We start from the raw sequence: 24162 nt of genomic DNA, 5'->3' as shown, positions 1-24162 counted from the left end.
AATAACTAAAATGAAATATATTTTTATGATCATCTCAGATATCACCTTTCAAAGGCGTTCTTCAAAGTCAAACTAAATTTCAGTCCTTCACAAAATAAACAGAAACCTCATTTACATGCTCTTATAAAATTCTGTTTACCCAAAAGTCATTAATTTCAAAGTTCTCTTATTAAATATTATCTCCCTAAGCATAAATCCCACCAATAAAACTTACATTTTTAAAGCTCTGAAAAAAAAGAGTTTCTACAAATATGTTGATGTTAAAAAAATCATTTCAGCTGGTACACATCCACTTCAGGCATTTCTCCATCGGAGTCTAGCACTCTCCAATATTTGTCCACAGATTATTTTGATCTAAACTTCTCCACACCAAGTAAGTTGCTCATCGAGAAAAGATCCCACAGTTCCACCTATTGCTCTGGCCTCACACACCCTACATGTCGGAAACACTTCTCGGTTTCTTTGCTTGTGCCTCCCCACGCACTGCTTCATCTGAGAGCTGAGGTCAGGAATGGGAGCCCCTCCTGGTGCTCACATCTGCCACCTCCTCTTCACAGGACCTCACTGCCAGCGCAGTGCTTCAGTTCCTCCATCGCTCACATCTCACTCCTTACTTCGAAGCTTTAATGACTTCCCACTTCACTTTGGCTCAGATCCCCAAGATCCTCGGCTTCAAACTTCTTCGGAGTTCTCTTCCCCGAGTACATCTCTTCCTGTATAACTCTGACCTCTCGCTTTCCAAACTTAGTGAGCCTCAGCATCCTGTCCCAGTGTTTATTCACCTAGAGAACTCATTCTCATTCACGGGGGCTCACACAGGCTGCTTCTTACGCATCAGATTCTCTCCCTAATAGAGGGCAGGACTCCCCCTTTCAACCATTTCCAGAGAAGAGTTCTCAACAAAACACAAGCATACAGACCACCCCCAAGGAGGCACTGACACCTCATTTGTACCCGGGACCAGCTTCATGGGCATGTAACCTCTGCAGCTTCACAGGCCTTGCACTTGGAAGAGCGCTGCACTTGTCTTAATGTTCTGCTGTTGCAGCTTGAAATGCTTAATAATTTGAACAGGGGTCCCTACCTTTTCATTTTGCACCGGGCCCTGCTGAGTAGGTAGCTGTTCCTGTTTGTACATACGTTGGCATGCCCTTGAGTTCCTCCTCTCCCTCCATCTCCCCATATGTATCCTCTCCATCGAGGTCCAACTCAGGTTTCGTGCACAACTTCCGAAGGAATCATGAAACATTTCGCACCTGTACTCCTCATTTGACCCTTTCTAAGCCATGCCCTCTGGTCTTAATACGCTTTTCATGCCTGTGTCTAGGCTTCCCAGATAGATTTTAAACATCCCGAAGGTATTTTTCTTTTTTCATATCGTTGCGGCATCTTGTAAGAATTAGGTACATAAGAGATCATCTGTATATATTTTTCAATTCAAATAGAATACCTCTATAAAAATATGACACTTTTTCCATTGAGCAAGCTCTACTCCTTATCCCCCTCAGGATTCCAGCTTCATCTGCTTCCTGCATCTCCATGCACGAAGGGGGCTTCGGAGGAGGGAAGGCCTGTACTCGTCCAGCCCTGTCCTTAATTATTATGGGCATCTTAATTAAAGATATAATTATTTGGGCACATTTAATTCAATGGAGGAAATATTAGGATACTCAAATGGTCATAAATTTAGTGTTATCAGTTATGAAGCTGTTATTTTGCTCTCAATCTTTCTGACTTCTCTGTTTATCCCTTATTTGGCTCTGACCATTCAGAAAGAGAAAGAGTTATAATAATTATCACTTCCAGACTCTACAGATTCGCTGCAATGGTCACAACCCTTGAGACCTCACCAAAAGGGCTGGAACTCTGTCTACAATACAACACAGGTGTGGAGTTTCTAGACTGTCAGGATGGGTGTCTTTAGGCTTTAATGAATCATTAAGTACCGGTAACAAAGGATTTTGATCTTAGTGGATCATATCAGCTTACTATGACTTGCACACAGACAAATGGCTCTTTTCATATTCATAATTAATAGGCACTAGCTCTACAAGCACAGGTGCATGGGCCTCATTAAGCCAGCACTGTGCAAGTCCCTGCAGCTGACCCTGATCTAACCCGTGACAGCACAGCAAGGATTAGGTTATGACAATGGTTCCAAATTTGGCTGCTAATTCTCACCTTCAGAATCACGTGGGAAGCTTTTAAAACTCTCAATCTCCAGGCCATAACTCAGACCATTTATATCTGAATCTCTGGGGGTAGGATTCAGACATTATTATTTTTTAAAACTTCCCCTAGTAATCTCTATATGCTGCTTAGTGTGAGAACCACTTGGTTACAGGGAAAAAACATCTTTTGTCATCGTAAAACCTTATCTCGAAAGGGGTAATACTTCACAACATAGACATTTTAGGCATTGATACACAAAATAATCTTTTGCTGCTTTAACTGTATTTTTCAATTAAATCACAGGACTTGACTTTAAGTTAAGGTTGGCTACCTAGGACTAGTGTGTGACTTGGTGTCAGAAATAAGTGGGCAGTGCTGTTAGCTTCTGTGTATTGTTTTAAACTGTATTCAGTGCCAAGGAGTGAACAGGTAGGAGCTAATCTCTGAGGTTTTTGTAGTTTGCCTGTGGGCCCTTCTACAAGTCACACCCCTTTATATATTCTCAGAGTTTCTCTAGATTCACTGGTTATATAATCTGTGGTCTATACAGATTTAGGTTTGGAGTCTCATATTATGGTTGCAGCCGCAAAGCTAAACATCAGTGAAGGTCAAATAAAATGAAAGTCTTTATTAGGGAATATACCATGTTCTAGGATTCAGACAGAAAAATGATTCAATGAAATTAATATAGGTCCAAATGCTGATAAGGCCCCTTAAAAGGCCTTTTCTGGTTATGCTATAACTTTCAGAACTAAATTTGCTCAAGAAATCAACAAGTGACCAGACTACTTTTAAAAGCATATTTCAGTCTTATCAGAACAGTAGCAGTAGGAGAATAACATAAATATAAAGAAATATCAGCTAATTATACCAAAGGAAGTAAGAGGTTTGGGGTGGAGAAAAGCTGCGATTGCAGCAGATTCTATCAAAAGGAAGGGAGAATGACATATTGAAGTCCTGCCTACACAGATAAAACAAGATAGAAAAAATAAGCTCACTCTTGACTACTCTTTAGGATGGTGCTACTGAAGAAGCAATAGAGAGGCCATTCCTGACCCGTGACTGGGGCTCAGAGAAATCACAGGAGAGGCAAGAGGCATCTGGGAGCAAACCACAGTACTTCCGAGAGGGCCATTGAGGAAAACATTCATAGGCTCTCTCTTAAAGATTCAGGTCAAATCCATTAAAAAAAATCCAGTGACTGAATCACTTTTTAGAGATGATGCAGCTCTAACAAGTGATCATAGAACTGGCAGGACTGCAGACAAGCCTCTGAAGAAGAGCACTGCCTCCCTGATGCCATTACTAGGTGATTTGAAGGTGACCTATTATCAAGAGGCATGAATGTATTTCCTGTACTCTGGGGCAGGATTTCACCTTGGCAGTACTGACATTTTTGAACCAGAGAAGTCATTGCTGTGGGGACTGCCCTGTGCGCTGTAGGATGTCTAGTAGCACCCCTGGCTTCTACCCACCAGATGCCAGTAGCAGCCCCCCAGTTATGACAACAAATCTGACTGCAGACTTTGCCAAATATCCCTTTGGGAGAGACGGACAAATCAGTCCCAGATAAGAACCACTGCTCTGAGGGAATCTGCCTGAGAAATTAATGAAATTAGGACTTTGGAGTAAATACACAGCAAAGGGAAAAGAAGCTAGCAAATAACAGACCAGGTCCAGTTCTGATTTAGATGTTATTCCAATGGAAGAACGCCTCCCAGGTGGATTATTCATCAAGGACCAAAAACTGGATAAGATTCATTTGAACAATGGATGTGCTTATTATTAGCAGGCTTAGAATTCACTGATTTCATATCTCTCATGATCAATTACCCTATACAAGACAAAATCAGGAAGAATATGCTAGAAAAGCAAATATCCTGACCCATACCAACCAAAAAAAAAAAAAAAAAAAAAAGGTTAACACATACTAAAATAGAACAAATATTGCTAATCCTAGGAAAGAAGCAAAATTAAGCAGCAGAATTAAACTGTTAAAACTCATTTAGGTATTTCTTAAAAAGATAGGGAATAACTTACATAAATAGAACACTGGAGGCACATCTTCACTAGTGCATGAAAAAAATCTGTTGAAGAAAAAACCCTTTTTTCTGCTGTTTTTGAAGGGGCACAAAATTTCAAGGTCCAGGAAATCCGAAATCCTTGGCAAGGAACAATGCTGGGAAAGATGAGTCAGCAGAGGAATCAATACTGCCGGGCTCCTGGGGTCAAAAGCAACAGCAGCCTTACCTGCTGCCTCAGTTAAACTATCTACTTATGCTGCTTCTCCAGAGCAGAGGAGGGAACGGGGAGGGCACTTCTCCAGGAGCAGGTCCACAGACCCAAGCAGTTCTGCAGCAAGAGGCAACAGGTGAGATTAAAACTAATTCTCTGGTCATCAGAGAGAATGAAGACGATGCCATTACATTGAACCAGTCAACTCAGCCCTGGCATGCTGGAAACATAAAACCATAAGGGGAAATTCATAGATTTTGAAGATACTGGGTGGGAAAGAGGCACATCTCAAATATGACCTGGTGACTGGCAAGGATAGCCTTGTAAATTTCTAGATTTTTATACGATGGCAGGGAAGTCTCAAAACATCACTTCCAGAGAAAGGAGGCCATATCCTTAAGTGGACTCTACTTACCCAGTAATTCAAGGACTTCTCAGAAATGTTCAAAGGTTGTGCTTTCAGACAATTGGCATAGACTGAACGTTAGTTATCCTGGCAAATCTGAAACATGATTTTCACTCATTTGGATACAAATAATCTTTCCTGTGGTGCTTGGAAATTGGGACTTGGATTCAGACTATACTAAGATCTAGGTTCTGAGAATACAAGGTTTTGACTGGGATGACTATTTTTGGTCCAGGGATTTGTTTATTTCAATTTTTTAATGTGTAGGTCTGATGCTAAAATAATCTTATATGACCTTTCAACTCTTAGGACTGTTTAAAAAGTGGGGTACCCAAGAGAGATTTGGAATTGAAATAATTTAACTGCAGAGGGTCTGAAAGAATTGTATCCATGTCCGTAAAAGCCCACAGTTCTGTTACTGAAAGAACCCTCATCCTACTCAGCCATCTGAGTGAGCTATCTCTGCTTGGAGGGCAGTGGGGTTTAATTTTTGGATTTTGATTTCTCTGCAATTTAATAATGGAAAGGTTTTATATCGTTCAAATTTTACTCTTGCAGATATTTTTTGAAAGCAGCTATTTAGACTCATTGCATAATTCCTGGTGAGCAATTTTTAGTTCCAGAGGATTTTTTTGTTTTTTGTTTTGCTTTTTTTGCTTTGACTTTACCTACTTGAGAACAGTTCTGATTTCCATTTTATCGTCTCTTCTATTTATTTCTGTCTCTTCCATTATTTCTGACTCAATAGGAGCCACTGGTTCTGATTGTTTGGCCTGATCTCCCTTCCTCAAGTAGGTTGTAATTGTTCTTTGCCTGATCCTCTATCTCAGTTCCCTCAAACCTGTACAGTTTCAGTTCCTGGGGTCTTTAAGGGAGTGTCAAAGAAGTTTTTGTTCCTCTGGAACTGATAACATAATAAAACGGCGATTCTCCTGCTTGGGGATGGGGTCTGGAGGTGAGGGAATTAAGCTTTCCCAAACTGCGCAGAACGTTCTGCTTCTCCCAGTGCTGCTGGTACCATCAGGATCAGTGGATTCTCTCCCAAAACATGCCTCCCAGTAAGCAGACAAGTGCAGCTCCTGTCACATTAACCTACTGGCGTCCACCTGAAGGACCCTCTCATGCAACTCTCAAGGTCGTCCTGTATCTTTTGCTCTTCCTGCTCAAGCACACCATAGACATTGAGGACCAGCATCTTTTTATTGTCTGGAGATTACGTAGTCCAAGTTTTGGTCAAGCTCTAGCAGTAGGCTTATTATAGTGGTTCAGTCCGATGAAGACTTAGAAGGAAGAAATATTGGCAACATGTGTTCATACAGTCACCTCCTGAGAAATCCACTCCCTCTAACATTATACTTTTATTCCCCAAAGGACCAGCTCTTCTAGCTCTATGATAGTCCCACTTCATAATGTAGGCCTTTGATATATGTTTTATAATTTAAAAATCAGTGGTCATAAAAAATAAGTGTTTTCAAATTCTATTCAAGAATGTATTTCCTTTTATGAAAATAAAATCCTTGATATGGTTAATATGAATCCAACTTTCTTTTAAATAGCTTGATATATATAGCAATTGTAAATCTGTTTGTAACACGTCAAGTAACATTTAATAAAATGATGCTTTCATATATGTTTCAATACTTTACTATTCAACAAATATGTATCAAATGCCTACTAACTACCAGATATTGTTCTGGGTTCTGAGGACATGGCCATGAACAGAGTAGACAAAAATGCCTCTGTGTTGTAGCTTCTAGTGTTAGTTACATTCTAGTCAAATGCAGTATCCATTAAAATAATGCAGTCACTTAAATAACAAGGTGTCTTTACTGACCTCACATGGAATCTCAGCAGGAAGCACCACTGCCTGTGATATGGTGCTTCTGGAAGCTTCTGATAATTCTTCAATTTCCTTTCTCTCACTTATTTGCCCAGAATGTTCCACTCTTAGGTCTGTTGGAATAATGACCTCAAGGTAGTCCTCAGAACCTAGAGGAAAGTTCATGAATGCAGATTACAATATAGCTAAGGCCGTATTATTTCCTCCATTGTTATAAAAACAATTGCTAAACAATTGATTTATTTATAATTGCTAAACAATTAATATGTGGGACAACCAAACTGAGTTTAAGACAGCTAAAGTAAATGAACCAATGTTAATAATTAAAATAATGCTTCATAATTTAACCAGTATTATAACCTTAAGCTACTAAACTAAATCAAATACATAATAATATTTTCATCCACTAGTTAAGTATTTTCCCCAAAAAAATCCAACCACCATTTAATATTGTCTCTTAATATTAAAACAATAAATCTGAAAAACATGAAACTATTTCTTTTCAATGCCTATAATTAAGAAAATTTATTCATTTTAAATCAGAACAATTATTTACCCTTCACATATATTTCTAATTTTAAAAACAAAAAGCATAACTAGGAGACAATCACTAAATAAACTCATATTCCTATGAAACACTAGTTTAATAGTGAAATATTAGTGTTCATCAAAATGTTAATGTGTTCTGTGAAAAAAGTGTCCTAAATTAAATAAGTTGGGTTTCTTTATGGCAGTATTACTAAGAACACTAAAATATTCTAATGTGAATTTTGAATCTCAGAGAAGGGAAAAGAGTATTTGATTTTTAAAACATTTAACATTTATTAACTTAGCATCGTCTCAATCATTAAGACACTTTTCTCTATTGAAGAAGAGCTGTGTTAAGAGAGATGGATAATACTTTTATTACTCAATGTTTCAAAGCCCAGAGCATTTTACTAGGGCACAGAACCAATACGACTGGAACCAAGGCTCTCACCACTAGAGACTCTCACAACTGTCATCTTAGGCCAACCTCAAATGTATCTCTCAAATCCTCAAAGAAGGGGATTGGAGAAAAGGAAAGCAGCTCCTGACAGCTAGATACTGGCCTGTTACTGTGTGAAGGCCTTGGTGTTGCTAGGAGGTGGCTTCCTGTTCTCCTACTGAACGTCAACAATTTTGCAGAACATCACCATCGGACAAGGCCACCTGTCACCATGATGGATCAAGTCAGAGATCAGACCACTTTGTAATCATGTCTGAATCCAGGCAAAAACATGAATACTGTCCAAACCACAAAATAACCAAACATCCTGAACCCTGGCTCCTGTGAGTGATGTTGCTTCTTTACCAATTCCTGTCTCAGCCTCTTTTCATTTCTCTCGCCTTGCAGGTAGGGTAACCAGCTCCTCCCAGTTTGCTTGGGATATTTTTGGTTTGGGCACTGAAAACGCTGTGTCCCAGAAACCCCCTCAGTTTCAAGTATACTGGTATAGCTGGTTACCCTGCTTCCCAATAAGTCGTTAATACACAAAACCATAAAATTACATGTGCTTTTCGACCACAAGCAAACTATAGCAAAGCCCTGCTTCCATGAACCCTTCCTCAAATCATTTAATGCAACCCTAAATCCTACAATAAGTCTTTTCTTTATACAGTCTTCCTGAGGTGTCCCATGGTTCTCCATGGTGGCCTTCTCTTCATTGCAACTAGCAAAAAAAAATAGTTCAAGGACAGGTGTGTCCTAGTGGTCTTTGGCAAAAGGGAATTGACAGGATAAAAAGGAAGAAGTGTCAAGGCAATACAGATGAAGTTGGCTAGAATTCTGGTTTCACTGCATCCAGAAAGTGAAGTCAGCAGTTTCATATAGGTAATTCTATCAGAAAAGCAGAGTAACAAAAGTGATGTCCTCTGGAGAGGGGCTGTCTCCATGCCACATCTAAGAAGGAGAGAGTTTTGTTTTGGGGTTTTTTTTTTTCTGTCTTATGAAAGTTACAGAATAAAAGTACAAAAGCACCTGGGATTTCCAGATTCTCCCAGTACTAGTCTTGCTTGAAATGAAATGAAAAACAGCCTTTATTTCTCTAACAATTTTAAACACTTCCATAAGCAGTCTCATTCTCTCTCTCTCTCTCATACACACACACACACACACACACACATACACACACACACACCCCAAATTAGTGAAAGGTTGTATAGAACTGGCTCAATCACTTTGTGAACTGATGAAAGAACAAGGAAACTGATTTCATTTTATATATCTTAAAAGGTGTAAGTTGTTCCACTGCAGCAGTATCTAGGATGTTTTCTGCTAATTCATCTGTGGTATTAGGTTAAGAAGAGCTATTTTCTTTACCCTGAGGACATAATCATGGATGTACAAAAGATTTACCTCTATCAATGTTCGCAGAAGCACTGTTTATAATGCAGAAAACTGGGAGCAATTTAAGCAATAAGGGACCAGATAAAAAATGTGTAATGTGATAAAAGATACTGTCACTAATTAAAATTCCATCAAAGAATATTTAACAACAAGTAACAAGTTTATGATATAAATGAAAAAAAATCAAGTTACAAAATAGTCAATTTTGTAGGTTCCCATTTTAGTAAAATAAGAAGTATAGGACTTCCTGCAGGTTCCATATTTAAGGAGCTTTGGAAGTTGCCACTCCAACCTAACAAACAAAAAATTGAACAGACTAAAAAATCAATAACTTCTCTTTGATTCTTAAGAGAGGCGTGGACACAGCACAAACTGCTGCCCCCAAGGCTGGAGAGACAGGCAGGTGGAGAGAGAGTCTCAGCTTACCAGAGCAGAGACTCAGGAGTGGAAACGGCCCCAGCAGCCAGTGCCAGGGTAGAGAAATGGGAACTGTAATTGAAAAATTGCTGGACACTCAGTGAGGACAAGTCTGAGAGTTAAAACTCCAGGGCAATTCAGCCAAAAGGTGGGGGGAACACATTATTTTGAAATTTACCTCTAGGAGATTGACAAGATTCCCACAGCAAATACTGGGGAACATGCCCTCCTGCTTCAGTGGAACCGGAAAACATCTTTAAATACTCCAGGACACTGTTCTTCTTAACAAGGCCTGCCCTGGGCGGAAACTAGTTAATCAGAGCCAAATCTATTGGGGTATTAGGACATTCTAATTGACCAGAGGAAGAGAAATACCCAACTGCAGCCCACTGGAATAATCCTCTCTCACCTAAAGGGGAGAAAAAAAACTGAGAAACTCTTGTGAGGTTCACAGTCCAGAGGCATAGGCTCACTAAAGGACTGAAACCTAATCACAGAACTCTAGAAAGCCTCCTCTCCGCCAACACCTCACCACCGCATTACTAAAGGCCTATTTACAGCAGTTCTTTGTATAGAGTATATTATGTCTAGTTATCAAGAAAAATTACAAGGCATACCAAAAGGTAGAAAATACAATTTGAAGAGACCAGGGAAAGCACTAGAATCAGACATGGCAGGGACGTTGGAATTATCAGACTGGGAATTTAAAACAACTCTGATTAGAATGCTAAGAGCTATAATGTGGCATGGACATACATACACTACCAAATGTAAAATAGATAGCTAGTAGGAAGCAGCCACATAGCACAGGGAGATCAGCTCAGTGCTTTGTGTCCACCTAGAGGGGTGGGATAGGGAGGGTGGGAGGGAGATGCCAGAGGGAGGAGATATGGGGATATATGTTTATGTATAGCTGATTCACTTTGTTATACAGCAGAAACTAACACACCATTGTAAAGCAATTATACTCCAATAAAGATGTTTAAAAAAAAAATTAGAATGCAAGAACAGATAGGCAATGTAAGCACAGAGATGGAAATCCTAAGAAGAAGCATAAAAAAGTGCTAGAGATTAAAAACCCTGTAACAGAAATAGAAAATGTCTTTGGTGGATTTATTAGTAAAGACTGGACATGACTGAGGAAAGAATCTCTGAGCTAGAGGATATATCAATAGACTCCTAGAAAACTGAAGAGCAAAGAGAACAAAGACTAAAGAAAAAAACTGACAGAATATCCAAGGACTGTGGGACAACTACAAAAGGTGTAACATATGCATAACGGGAATACCAGAAGTAGAAGAAAGAGAGAAAGGAACAGAAGAAATATTTCAAAAAATAATGACTGAGAATCTCCCCAAATTAATGTCAGACACTAAATCACAGATCCAGGAAGTTCAGAGAACACCAACTAGGAAAATCCTCCCCAAAATGAGATATACCTAGGGATATCATCTTCAAACTGCAGAAAATCAAAAATAAACAAAATTTGAGAAAAACCTAGAGGAAAAAATTCCTTACCTGTAGAGGAACAAAGATAAGAATTACATCTGACTGGTAAACAAAAATCCTGCCTTTCGAAGATGGCGGAAGAGTAAGACGCGGAGATCACCTTCCTTCCCACAGATACAGTAGAAATACATCTACAAGTGGAACTGCTCCTACAGAACACCCACTGAACGCTGGCAGAAAACGTCCGACCTCCAAAAAGGCAAGAAACTCCCCCCGTACTTGGGTAGGGCAAAAGAAAAAAAGAAATAACAGAGACAAAAGAATAGGGACGGCACCTGCACCAGTGGGAGGGAGCCGTGAAGGAGGAAAGATTTCCACGCACTAGGAAGCCCCTTCGCGGGCAGGGACAGTGGGTGGCAGAGGGGGGAAGCTTCGGAGCCACGGAGGAGAGCGCAGCCACAGGGGTGCAGAGGGCAAAGCGGAGAGATTCCCGCACAGAGGCTCGGCGCCGACCAGCACTCTCCAGCCCGAGAGGCTTGTCTGCTCACCCGCCGGGGCGGGCGGGGCTGGGAGCTGAGGCTCGGGCTTCGGTCAGATCGCAGGGAGAGGACTGGGGTTGGCGGCGTGAAAACAGCCTGAAGGGGTTAGTGCACCACAGCTAGCCGAGAGGGAGTCCGGGAAAAAGTCTGCAGCTGCCGAAGAGGCAAGAGACTTTTTCTTGCCTCTTTGTTTCGCGGCGCGCAAGGAGAGGGGATTCAGAGCGCCGCCTAAACGAACTTCAGAGAAGGGCGCGAGCCGCAGCTATCAGCGTGGACCCCACAGCAACAGGGGCGCAGAGGAAAAAACGGAGAGACTCCCGCACAGAGGCTCGGCGCCAAGCAGCGCTCACCAGCCCGAGAGGCTTGTCTGCTCACCCGCCGGGGCGGGCGGGGCTGGGAGCTGAGGCTCGGCTTCGGTCGGATCGCAGGGAGAGGACTGGGGCTGGCGGCGTGAACACAGCCTGAAGCGGTTAGCGCACCACAGCTGGCTGGGAGGGAGACCGGGAAAAAGTCTGCAGCTGCCGAAGAGGCAAGAGACTTTTTCTTGCCTCTTTGTTTCCTGGTGCTCAAGAAGAGGGGATTCAGAGCGCTGCCTAAACGAACTCCAGAGAAGGGCGCGAGCCGCGGCGATCAGCACGGACCCCAGAGACGGGCGTGAGACGCTGGGGCTGCTGCTGCCGCCTCCAAAAAGCCTGTGTGTGAGCACAGGTCACTCTCCACACCACCCCTCCCGGGAGCCTGTGCAGCCTGCCACTGCCAGGGTCCCGTGATCCAGGGACAACTTCCCCGGGAGAACACACGGCGCGCCTCAGGCTGGTGCAACGTCACGCCGGCCTCGGACGCCGCAGGCTCGCCCCGCCTCCTCCGTACCCCTCCCTCCCCCTGCCTGAGTGAGCCAGAGCCCCCGCCCGAAGCAGCTGCTCCTTTAACCCCGTCCTGTCTGGGCGGGGAATAGACGCCCTCAGGCGACCTACACGCAGAGGCGGGTCCAAATCCAAAGCTGAACCCCAGGAGCTGTGCGAACAGGGAAGAGAAGGGGAAATCTCTCCCAGCAGCCTCAGAAGCAGCGGCTTAAAACTCCACAAACAACTTGATGTGCCTGCATCTGTTGAATACCTGAATAGACAACGAATCATCCCAAATTCAGGAGGTGGACTTTGGGAGGAGGATATATTAATTTTTCCCCTTTTCCTTTTCTTTGTGAGTGTATATGTATATGCTTCTGGGTGAGATTTTGTCTGTATAGCTTTGCTTTACAATAGCTTTATTTTACTTCACTATATTATAGCCTCTTTCTTTCTTTCTATTTTTTCTCCCTTTTACTCTGAGCCGTGTGGACGAAAGGCTCTTGGTGCTCCAGCCAGGCATCAGGGCCGTGCCTCTGAGGTGGGAGAGCCAACTTCAGGACACTGGTCCACAAGAGACCTCCCAGCTCCACGTAATACCAAACAGCAAAAATCTCTCAGAGATCTCCATCTCAACATCAAGACCCAGCTTCACTCAACGACCAGCAAGCTACAGTGCTGGACACCCTATGCCAAACAACTAGCAAGACAGGAACACAGCCCCATCCATTAGCAGAGAGGCTGCCTAAAATCATAATAAGGCCACAGACACCCCAAAATACACCACCAGACGTGGACGTGCCCACCAGAAAGACAAGATCCAGCCTCATCCACCAGAGCTCAGGCACTAGTTCCCTCCACCAGGAAGCCTACACAACCCACTGAACCAACCTTAGCCACTGGGGACAGATACCGAAAACAACGGGAACTACAAACCTGCAGCCTGTGAAAAGGAGACCCCAAACACAGTAAGATAAGCAAAATGAGACGACAGAAAAACACACAGCAGATGAAGGAGCAGGGTCAAAATACACCAGACTTAACAAATGAAGAGGAAATAGGTAGTCTACCTGAAAAAGAATTCAGAATAATGATAGGAAGGATGATCCAAAATCTTGGAAATAGAATAGACAAAATGCAAGAAACATTTAACAAGGACGTAGAAGAACTAAAGAGGAACCAAGCAATGATGAAGAACACAATAAATGAAATTAAAAATACTCTAGATGGGATCAATAGCAGAATAACTGAGGCAGAAGAAAGGATAAGTGACCTGGAAGATAAAATGGTGGAAATAACTACTACAGAGCAGGATAAAGAAAAAAGAATGAAAAGAACTGAGGACAGTCTCAGAGACCTCTGGGACAACATTAAACACACCAACATTCGAATTATAGGGGTCCCAGAAGAAGAAGAGAAAAAGAAAGGGACTGAGAAAATATTTGAACAGATTATAGTTGAAAACTTCCCTAATATGGGAAAGGAAATAGTTAATCAAGTCCTGGAAGCACAGAGAGTCCCATACAGGATAAACCCAAGGAGAAACACGCCAAGACACATATTAATCAAACTGTCAAAAATTAAATATAAGGAAAACATATTAAAGGCAGCAAGGGAAAAACAACAAATGACACACAAAGGAATCCCCATAAGGTTAACATCTGACCTTTCAGCAGAAACTCTGCAAGCCAGAAGGGAGTGGCAGGATATACTTAAAGTGATGAAGGAGAAAAACCTACAACCAAGATTACTCTACCCAGCAAGGATCTCATTCAGATTCGATGGAGAAATTAAAACCTTTACAGACAAGCAAAAGCTGAGAGAGTTCAGCACCACCAAACCAGCTTTACAACAAATGCTAAAGGAACTTCTCTAGGCAAGAAACACAAGAGAAGGAAAACACCTACAATAACAAACCCAAAACATTTAAGAGAATGGGAATAGGAACATACATATCGATAATTACTTTGAATGTAAATGGATTAAATGCTCCCACCAAAAGACACAGGCTGGCTGAATGGATACAAAAACAAGACACATATATATGCTGTCTACAAGAGACCCACTTCAGACCTAGAGACACATACAGACTGAAAGTGAGGGGATGGAAAAAGATATTCCATGCAAATGGAAATCAAAAGAAAGCTGGAGTAGCAATTCTCATATCAGACAAAATAGACTTTAAGATAAAGACTATTACAAGAGACAAAGAAGGACACTATATATTGATCAAGGGATCGATCCAAGAGGAAGGTATACCAATTGTAAATATTTATGCACCCAACATAGGAGCACCTCAATACATAAGGCAAATACTAAGAGCCATAAAAGGGGAAATCGACAGCAACACAATCATAGTAGGGGACTTTAACACCCCACTTTCACCAATGGACAGATCATCCAAAATGAAAATAAATAAGGAAACACAAGCTTTAAATGATACATTAAACATGATGGACTTAATTGATATTTATAGGACATTCCACCCAAAAACAACAGAATACACATTTTTCTCAAGTGCTCATGGAACATTCTCCAGGATAGATCATATCTTGGGTCACAAATCAAGCCTTGGTAAATTTAAGAAAATTGAAATCGTATCAAGTATCTTTTCTGACCACAACGCTATGAGACTAGATATCAATTACAGGAAAAGATCTGTAAAAAATACAAACACATGGAGGCTACACAATACATTACTTAATAACGAAGTGATTACTGAAGAAATCAAGGGGGAAATCAAAAAATACCTAGAAACAAATGACAATGGAGATACGACGACCCAAAACCTATGGGACGCAGCAAAAGCAGTGCTAAGAGGGAAGTTTATAGCAATACAAGCCTACCTCAAGAAACAGGAAACATCTCGAATAAACAACCTAACCTTGCACCTGAAGCAATTAGAGAAAGAAGAACAAAAAAACCCCAAAGCCAGCAGAAGGAAAGAAATCATAAAGATCAGATCAGAAATAAATGAAAAAGAAATGAAGGAAACAATAGCAAAAATCAATGAAACTAAAAGCTGGTTCTTTGAGAAGATAAACAAAATTGATAAACCATTAGCCAGACTCATCAAGAGAAAAAGGGAGAAGACTCAGATCAATAGAATTAGAAATGAAAAAGGAGAAGTAACCACTGACACTGCAGAAATACAAACGATCATGAGAGATTACTACAAGCAACTCTATGCCAATAAAATGGACAACCTGGAAGAAATGGGCAGATTCTTAGAAATGCACAAACTGCCGAGACTGAACCAGGAAGAAATAGAAAATATGAACAGACCAATCACAAGCACTGAAATTGAAACTGTGATTAAAAACCTTCCAACAAACAAAAGCCCAGAACCAGATGGCTTCACAGGTGAATTCTATCAAACATTTAGAGAAGAGCTAACACCTATCCTTCTCAAACTCTTCCAAAATATTGCAGAGGGAGGAACACTCCCAAACTCATTCTACGAGGCCACCATCACCCTGATACCAAAACCAGACAAAGATGTCACAAAGAAAGAAAACTACAGGCCAGTATCACTGATGAACATAGATGCAAAAATCCTCAACAAAATACTAGCAAACAGAATCCAACAGCACATTAAAAGGATCATACACCATGATCAAGTGGGGTTCATCCCAGGAATGCAAGGATTCTTCAATATACGCAAATCAATCAATGTGATACACCATATTAACAAATTGAAGGAGAGAAACCATATGATCATATCAATAGATGCAGAGAAAGCTTTCGACAAAATTCAACACCCATTTATGATAAAAGCCCTGCAGAAAGTAGGCATAGAGGGAACTTTCCTCAACATAATAAAGGCCATATATGACAAACCCACAGCCAACATTGTCCTCAATGGTGAAAAACTGAAACGATTTCCACTAAGATCAGGAACAAGACAAGGTTGCCCACTCTCACCACTATTATTCAACATAGTTTTGGAATTTTTAGCCACAGCAATCAGAGAAGACAAAGAAATAAAAGGAATCCAAATCGGAAAAGAAGAAGTAAAGCTGTCACTATTTGCAGATGACATGATACTATACATAGAGAATCCTAAAGATGCTACCAGAAAACTCCTAGAGCTAATCAATGAATTTGGTAAAGTAGCAGGATACAAAATTAATGCACAGAAATCTCTCGCATTTCTGTACACTAATGACGAAAAATCTGAAAGTGAAATTAAGAAAACACTCCCATTTACCATTGCAACAAAAAGAATAAAATATCTAGGAATAAACCTACCCAAGGAGACAAAAGACCTGTATGCAGAAAATTATAAGACACTGATGAAAGAAATTAAAGATGATACAAATAGATGGAGAGATATACCATGTTCCTGGATTGGAAGAATCAACATTGTGAAAATGGCTCTACTACCCAAAGCAATCTACAGATTCAATGCAATCCCTATCAAACTACCACTGGCATTTTTCACAGAACTAGAACAAAAAATTTCACAATTTGTATGGAAACACAAAAGACCCCGAATAGCCAAAGCAATCCTGAGAACGAAAAATGGAGCTGGGGGAATCAGGCTCCCTGACTTCAGACTATATTACAAAGCTTCAGTAATCAAGACAGTTTGGTACTGGCACAAAAACAGAAAAATAGATCAATGGAACAGGATAGAAAGCCCAGAGATAAACCCACACACATATGGTAACCTTATCTTTGATAAAGGAGGCAAGCATATACAGTGGAGAAAAGACAGCCTCTTCAATAAGTGGTGCTGGGAAAATTGGACAGGTACATGTAAAAGTATGAAATTAGAATACTCCCTGACACCATGCACAAAAATAAACTCAAAATGGATTAAAGACCTAAGTGTAAGGGCAGACACTATCAAACTCTTAGAGGAAAACATAGGCAGAACACTCTATGACATAAATCACAGCAAGATCCTTTTTGACCCAGCTCCCAGAGAAATGGAAATAAGAACACAAATAAACAAATGGGACCTAATGAAACTTAAAAGCTTTTGCACAGCAAAGGAAACCGTAAAGAAGACCAAAAGACAACCCTCAGAATGGGAGAAAATATTTGCAAATGAAGCAACTGACAAAGGATTAATCTCCAAGATTTACAAGCAGCTCATGCAGCTCAATAACAAAAAAACAAACAACCCAATCCAAAAATGGGCAGAAGACCTAAATAGACATTTCTCCAAAGAAGATATACAGATGGCCTACAGACACATGAAAGAATGCTCAACATCATTAATCATTAGAGAAATGCAAATCAAAACTACAATGAGATATCATCTCACACCGGTCAGAATGGCCATCATCAAAAAATCTAGAAACAATAAATGCTGGAGTGGATGTGGAGGAAAGGGAACCCTCTTGCACTGTTGGTGGGAATGTAAATTGATACAGCCACTATGGAGAACAGTATGGAGGTTCCTTAAAAAACTACAAATAGAGCTACCATACGACCCAGCAATCCCAATACTGGGCATATACCCTGAGAAAACCATAGGTCAAAAAGAGTCATGTACCAAAATGTTCATTGCAGCTCTATTTACAATAGCCAGGACATGGAAGCAACCTAAATGTCCATCGACAGATGAACGGATAAAGAAGATGTGGCACATATATACAATGGAATATTACTCAGCCATAAAAAGAAATGAAATGGAGGTATTTGTAATGAGGTGGATGGAGTTAGAGTCTGTCATACAGAGTGAAGTAAGTCAGAAAGAGAAAAACAAATACAGTATGCTAACACATATATACGGAATCTAAGGGAAAAAAAAAAAAAAAGGCCATGAAGAACCTAGTGGCAAGACGGAATAAAGACACAGACCTACTAGAGAATGGACTTGAGGATATGGGGAGGGGGTGGGGTGAGATGTGACAGGGTAAGAGAGGGTCATGGACATATATACACTACCAAATGTAAAATAGATAACTAGTGGGAAGCAGCCGCATAGCACAGGGAGATCAGCTCGGTGCTTTGTGACCACCTAGAGGGGTGGGATGGGGAGGGTGGGAGGGAGGGAGATGCAAGAGGGAAGAGAAATGGGAACATATTGTATATGTATAACTGATTCACTTTGTTATAAAGCAGAAGCTAACACACCATTGTAAGGCAATTATACTTCAATAAAGATGTTTAAAAAAAAAAAAAAAAAAAAAGAATTACATCTGATAATTACAACCATGCAAGCAAGAGAGTGGAGTGAAATACTTAAAAGTGTAACAGAAATAAACCACCCACCCAGAATTCTGTACCCTGTGAAATTATCTTTTAAAGCTGAAGGAAAAATAGAGATTTTCTCAGACAAACAAATATTGAGATAATTTATTATCAGTGGACCTGCCTGAAAGAAAAAAGAAGTTCTTTAGTGAGAAGAAAAATAATATAGATCAGAAATTCAGATCTGCATAATGAAGGGAGAGCATCAAAGAAGGAATAACTGAAGGTAAAATAAATATTTTTCTTATTTGTGATTGATCTAGAAGATAACAGTTTGTTCAAGATAATAATAGCAATAATATATTCGATAATGTATGCTTATGTACATATCTTATATAAATATTTACATATATATGCTTGTGTATGTTTATAGATAAATAAAATAAATGAAAGCAATGATATAAAGTATAGAAAGGAAGAATTAGGATCATTTTATTATTATAAGGTAATAATACTACCTATGAAGTGATACAGTGTTACTTGACAGTAGACTTGCGTTAGTTGTAAATGCATATTGCAAACTGTAGGATAAACCCTAAAAAAAAATTATTTTTTAAGTATAACCGATATGCTAAAAAAGTAGAAAAATGGAATCATATAAAATGCTCAATTAAAATCACAAATGGCAGAAAAAGAGTAGAAGACAAAAATAGGAATAAAGAACAAGGGGAACAAAACAGAAAACAGTAATGAATATGGTAGATATTCATCCAACTATATCAGTAATCATTTTGAATGTCAAGGTCTAAATTCACCAATTAAAAAACAGAGATTATCACAGTGGATCAAAAAACAAGACCCACCTATATGTTGTTTACAAGAAACCCACTTTAAATATAGAAACATATAATGATTAAAAGTAAATGGATGGAAAAATACACCATGCTAACACTAAACAAAGGAAAGCAACAGTAGCTATATTAATTTCAGACAGAGCAGACTTTAAAGTAAGAAAAGTTATCAGGGATAAAGAAGGACATTACATAATGATAAAGGGGTCAATTCTCCAAGAAGACATGACAATTCTTAATGTGCGTACACCTAGCAATAGAGTGTGAAACCATGCGATGCAAAAACTAATAGAACTTCAAAAAGAAATAGATGAATCCACTATTACAGTTAGAAACCTCAACACCTCTGTCTCAGAAATGGACAGAAACAGCAGGCAGAAAATCAGTAAGGATGTAATTGAACTCAATAACACCATTAATAAACTGCATATAATTGACATTTACAGACTACTTCATCCAACAAAAACAGAATATACATTTTTTTGCAAGCTTACATGGAACATTCACTAAGATAGAACTCATTCTGAGCCATAAAACACACCTTAACAAATTTAAAAGAATAGAAATTGAACAATGTCTGCTCTCAGACCACAATAAAATTAAACTAGAAATCAACAACAGAAAGATAACTGAGAAATCCCCAAATATGTGGAGATTAAACAACATACTTCTAAATAATACACGGGTCAAAGAAGAAATCTCAAAAGAAATTAAAAAAATATTTTGAACTGAATGAAAATAAAAATATAACAGCAAAATGTGTGAGATGCAGCAAAAGCAGTGCTTAGAGGGAAATTGTTAGCATTGAGTGCATGTATTAGAAAAGAAGCAAGATCTAAAACCAAATTTAAGTTTCCACCTTAGGTAACTAAAAATGAAGAGCCAATTAAATTCAAAGTAAGCAGAAGAAAAGAAATAAGAATTCGAACAGAAATCAATGAAATTGAAAATTGGAGATAAAAGAAAAAAAACAATGAAACCAAAAGTTGGTTCTCCGAAATGATCAGTAAAATTCATAAGCCTCTAGCCAAGCTAACAGAAGGGGAAGAGAGAGAGAGGGAGAGAGACAGAGAGCAAGCAAGCATGTGAACAAGCAGAAGACACAAATTAATAACATGAGAAATGAAAGAGGGGGACATCACTCTAGATCTCTAGATCCCATGGATGTTAAATGGATAATAAAGGAATACTATGAACAAGCCAATGCCACAAATTTGATAACCTAAATAAAATGGACCAATTCCTTGAAAGACACAATCTGCCAAAACTCATACAGGAAGAAATAGACAATATGAATAGGCCTAAAGCCTATTTCTATTAAAGATTGAATCAAGAATTAATAACCTTCCAAAACAGAAAGCACCAGGCCCAGATGGGTTCACTGGTGAATTATACCAAACATTTAAGGAAGAAATTATACCAATTCTCTATAATCTCTTTCAGAGCATAGAAGCAGAGGGAATATTTCCTAACTCATTCTATGAGGCCAGCATTACCCTAACACCAAATCCAGACAAAGATATTACAAGAAAACTACAGAACAATATCACTCATAAAAATAGATGCAAAAATCCTCACAAAATATCAGCAAATCAAAGCCAAAAAAGAATAAAAACAATAATATCATCATATCAATAGATGCAGAAAAAGCATTTGACAAAATCCAACACAAAGTCATAATAAAAACTCTTAGTAAACTAGGAATAAAGGGGAATTTTCTCAGCTTGATAAACACTATCTACCAAAACCCTTCAGCTAACATCATTGTTAATGTGAAAAACTTAAAGCTGTCCCACTAGGATCATGTTCAAGGCGAGGATGTAACTCTCACCATCCCTTTTCATTATCATACTGGAAGTCCTTATTAATGCAATTAACGCAAGAAAAAGAAAAGTTACACATACTGGGAAGGAAGAAATAAACCTGACTTTGTTGGGATGACGTGATTGTCTAGTAAATCCAAAGGCATCAACAAAGAAATTCCTGGAAGCGACTATAGCTAAATTGCAGGATATAAGGTGAATATACAAAAGGCAACTGCTTTCCTATATACTAACAATAAATACATGGAATTGGAAATTAAAAATGGAATACCATTTACAATAGTACCCCCTCAAAATGAAATACTTAAGTACTTAAGTATAAATCTAACAAAATACGTACAATATCTATATGATGAAAACCACAAAACTCTGATAAACAAAATCAAATAAGAACTAAATAAATGGAAAGATATTCTATGTTCATGGATAGAAAAACTCAATAGTGTCAAGAAGTCTGTTCTTCCCAACTTGATCTATAGATTCAATGCAATCACAATCAAAATCTCAGCACGTTACTTTACAGATATGGACAAACTGATTCTAAAGTTTATATTGAGAGGCAAGAGACCCAGAGTAGGCAGCTTAATATTGAAGGTGAAGAACTAAGTTGGAGGACTGACACTACCCTACTTTAATACCTACTATAAAGCTGCAGTAATCAAGACAGTGAGGTCTTGGCAAAAGAATAATCAAATAGGTCAATGGAAGAGAGTAAGAGCCAAGAAATAGAATCACATAATCATAGTTAATTAATATTTGACCAAGGAGCAAAAACAATACAATGGGGCAAAAACAGTCTCTTCAACAAATGGTGATGGAACAACTAAACATTCACATGCAAAAAATGCATCTAGATACCTTACAACCACCACAAAACCTTACAACCATCACAAAAATTAACTGAAAATGGATCACAGTCCTAAATGTATAATACGAAACTATAAAACTCCTAGAAGATAACGTAAGGGAAAAACATAGATGACCTTGGGTATGATGATACATTTTTAGACACAACACCAAAGTCATGGTCCATGAAAGAAATAAATGATAAGCTGGACTTCATTAAAATCAAAAACTTATGTATGCAAAAGACAATATCTAGAGAATTAGAAGATAAGCCATAGATTGGGAGAAAATATTTGCAAAAGACACTTTTAGTAAAGGACTGTTTTCCAAAATTTATAAAGAACTCAAACTCAACAATAAGAAAATGACCAAATCAATTTAAAAATCAGCCAAAGTTCTTAACAAATACCTCACCAAAGAAGATATACAGGTAGCAAATAGGCATATGAAGAGACGCTCCACATTGTATGTTATCAGGGAAATGCAAATTAAAACAACAATGAAATAGTACTACACACCTATCAGAATGGCCAAAATCTGGAACACTGACAATACCAAATGTTACCAAGGATGTGGAGCAACAAGAACTCTCATCAATTACTGGTGGAAATACAAATGGTACAGCTATTTTGGAAGACAGTTTGGTGGTTTCTGACAAAACTAAACATACTCTTAACAGTCAATCCAACAAATGCACTCCTTGGTATTTATCCAAATGAGCTGAAAACTTATGTCCACACAAGAATCTACACATAGATATTTAGAGCAGCTTTATTCATAATTCATAAAAACTTGGGAGCAATCAAGATGTCCTTCAGCAGGTGAATGAACAAACTGTGGTACATCTATACAATGAAATATTATTCAGCACTAAAATGCAATATGATATTAAACAATGAAAAGACATGGAAAAAACTTAAATGCATATTACTAAGTGAAAGAAGCCAATCTGAAAAGGCTGCACATTGTATGATTCCAACTATATGACATTCTGGAAAAGGCAAAACTGTAGAGACAGTGAAAAGGTCTGGTGTTGCTGAGGTCTGGGGTGGAAGGCGGATGGATGAAAAGGCAGAGCACAGATAATTTGGGGGGCAGTGAAAATACTCTGTATGATACCATTAATGATGGGTACATGTCATTATACATTTGTCCAAACCCATAGATTATACAATAGCAAGAGTGTACCCTAAGGTAAACTATGGACTTTGGGGGATTATGACGTGTCAAAGTAGGTTTATACCTAAACGGTAAAAAAATAATGTACCATTGTGGTGAGTGATGTTGATAGTTGGGGTGGCTACACATACTGTTGGGGGCGGGAGGGAGGGAGTGTATGGGAAATCTCTGTTATCTCCCTCTCAGTTTTGTTGTCAACCTAAAACTGCTCTAAAATACAGTCTTTTAAAAGGTATACATATACAGAACTATGCGGTAGAAATTCAAGACACATTACTGAATGCATAAGAACAGACTAGCTATATAAAATAGCAAGAGTGGTTATTTCTGGTTGGTGGAGTTATGAGTAATTTTATTATATCTATATATAATAATACATATAGTAATACATATCTATATGTATTACTAATAATATCAGTTATTATTAATATATAATATACATAATATTTATGCTGGTTTTCTATAATGAAAATATATTTGTTTTACAGATTGAACTATATACATTTCTCAAATAGAGGAATGAATTGATCAAGTTTACAGACTGAGCACATGTGTCTTTACCCCTCCTCTACAACATGCAAATGAAATTACAGAAAAGATTATTTTCTTTATGTGTCATGATGTAAAAATTGTTAGGAAGCACTGCTCTGCAGATAATATGTGAAATAAATCAGCTTATCACAAATCACCTCATGTTCAGGTGATCTAAGCAATCTCCAAAAATATCACCCGGAATAAAGGTGTCTCTCCTCTTGTAAAATAAATATAATGTTAGGGGAAAAAATCATAGATATCCTAAGGTAAGATAATTTTGTGTAATTTTCTTAGCAACCAATCAAATTACATTGTAAGCTGAGTAAAATAATAAAATAGTTAAGCATTAGAAAATAAATTTTCCTTTATGAATTAAGTTGCAAAATCTGTTATATATTTAATTTTTAAAGCATGCCATATGCTTTTCAAAATCAAAACTTTTTAATACTGTTTTTTCAAAAAAATATAATTTTAGTGTAGATTTTTTTATACTTTGTTTTTATTTGTTTTT

At 38.7% G+C, this 24162-nt stretch overlaps 1 protein-coding gene across 9 annotated transcripts in view; it reads right to left on the bottom strand.

The window, feature by feature from the left end:
* The window catches only part of BANK1 (B cell scaffold protein with ankyrin repeats 1), a 498899-nt gene that overhangs the window by 231461 nt on the left and 243276 nt on the right, over positions 1–24162 (bottom strand). For all 9 annotated transcript variants that reach the window (XR_014263843.1, XM_082462342.1, XM_082462343.1 and 6 more), the window contains exon 3: positions 6648–6802. Coding sequence is in view for 8 of the 9 variants with exons in the window: in XM_082462342.1 (XP_082318468.1) it covers positions 6648–6802 (155 nt within the window). In the remaining variant the exon portion in view is untranslated. The remainder of the gene's footprint in view (positions 1–6647; positions 6803–24162) is intronic.

Source organism: Balaenoptera physalus, assembly GCF_965194825.1.
Source record: "Balaenoptera physalus genome assembly, chromosome: 5".
Lineage (NCBI taxonomy): Eukaryota > Metazoa > Chordata > Mammalia > Artiodactyla > Balaenopteridae > Balaenoptera > Balaenoptera physalus.
Note: the sequence above shows the minus strand (reverse complement) of the source record. Positions and strands in the feature narration are given on the sequence as shown.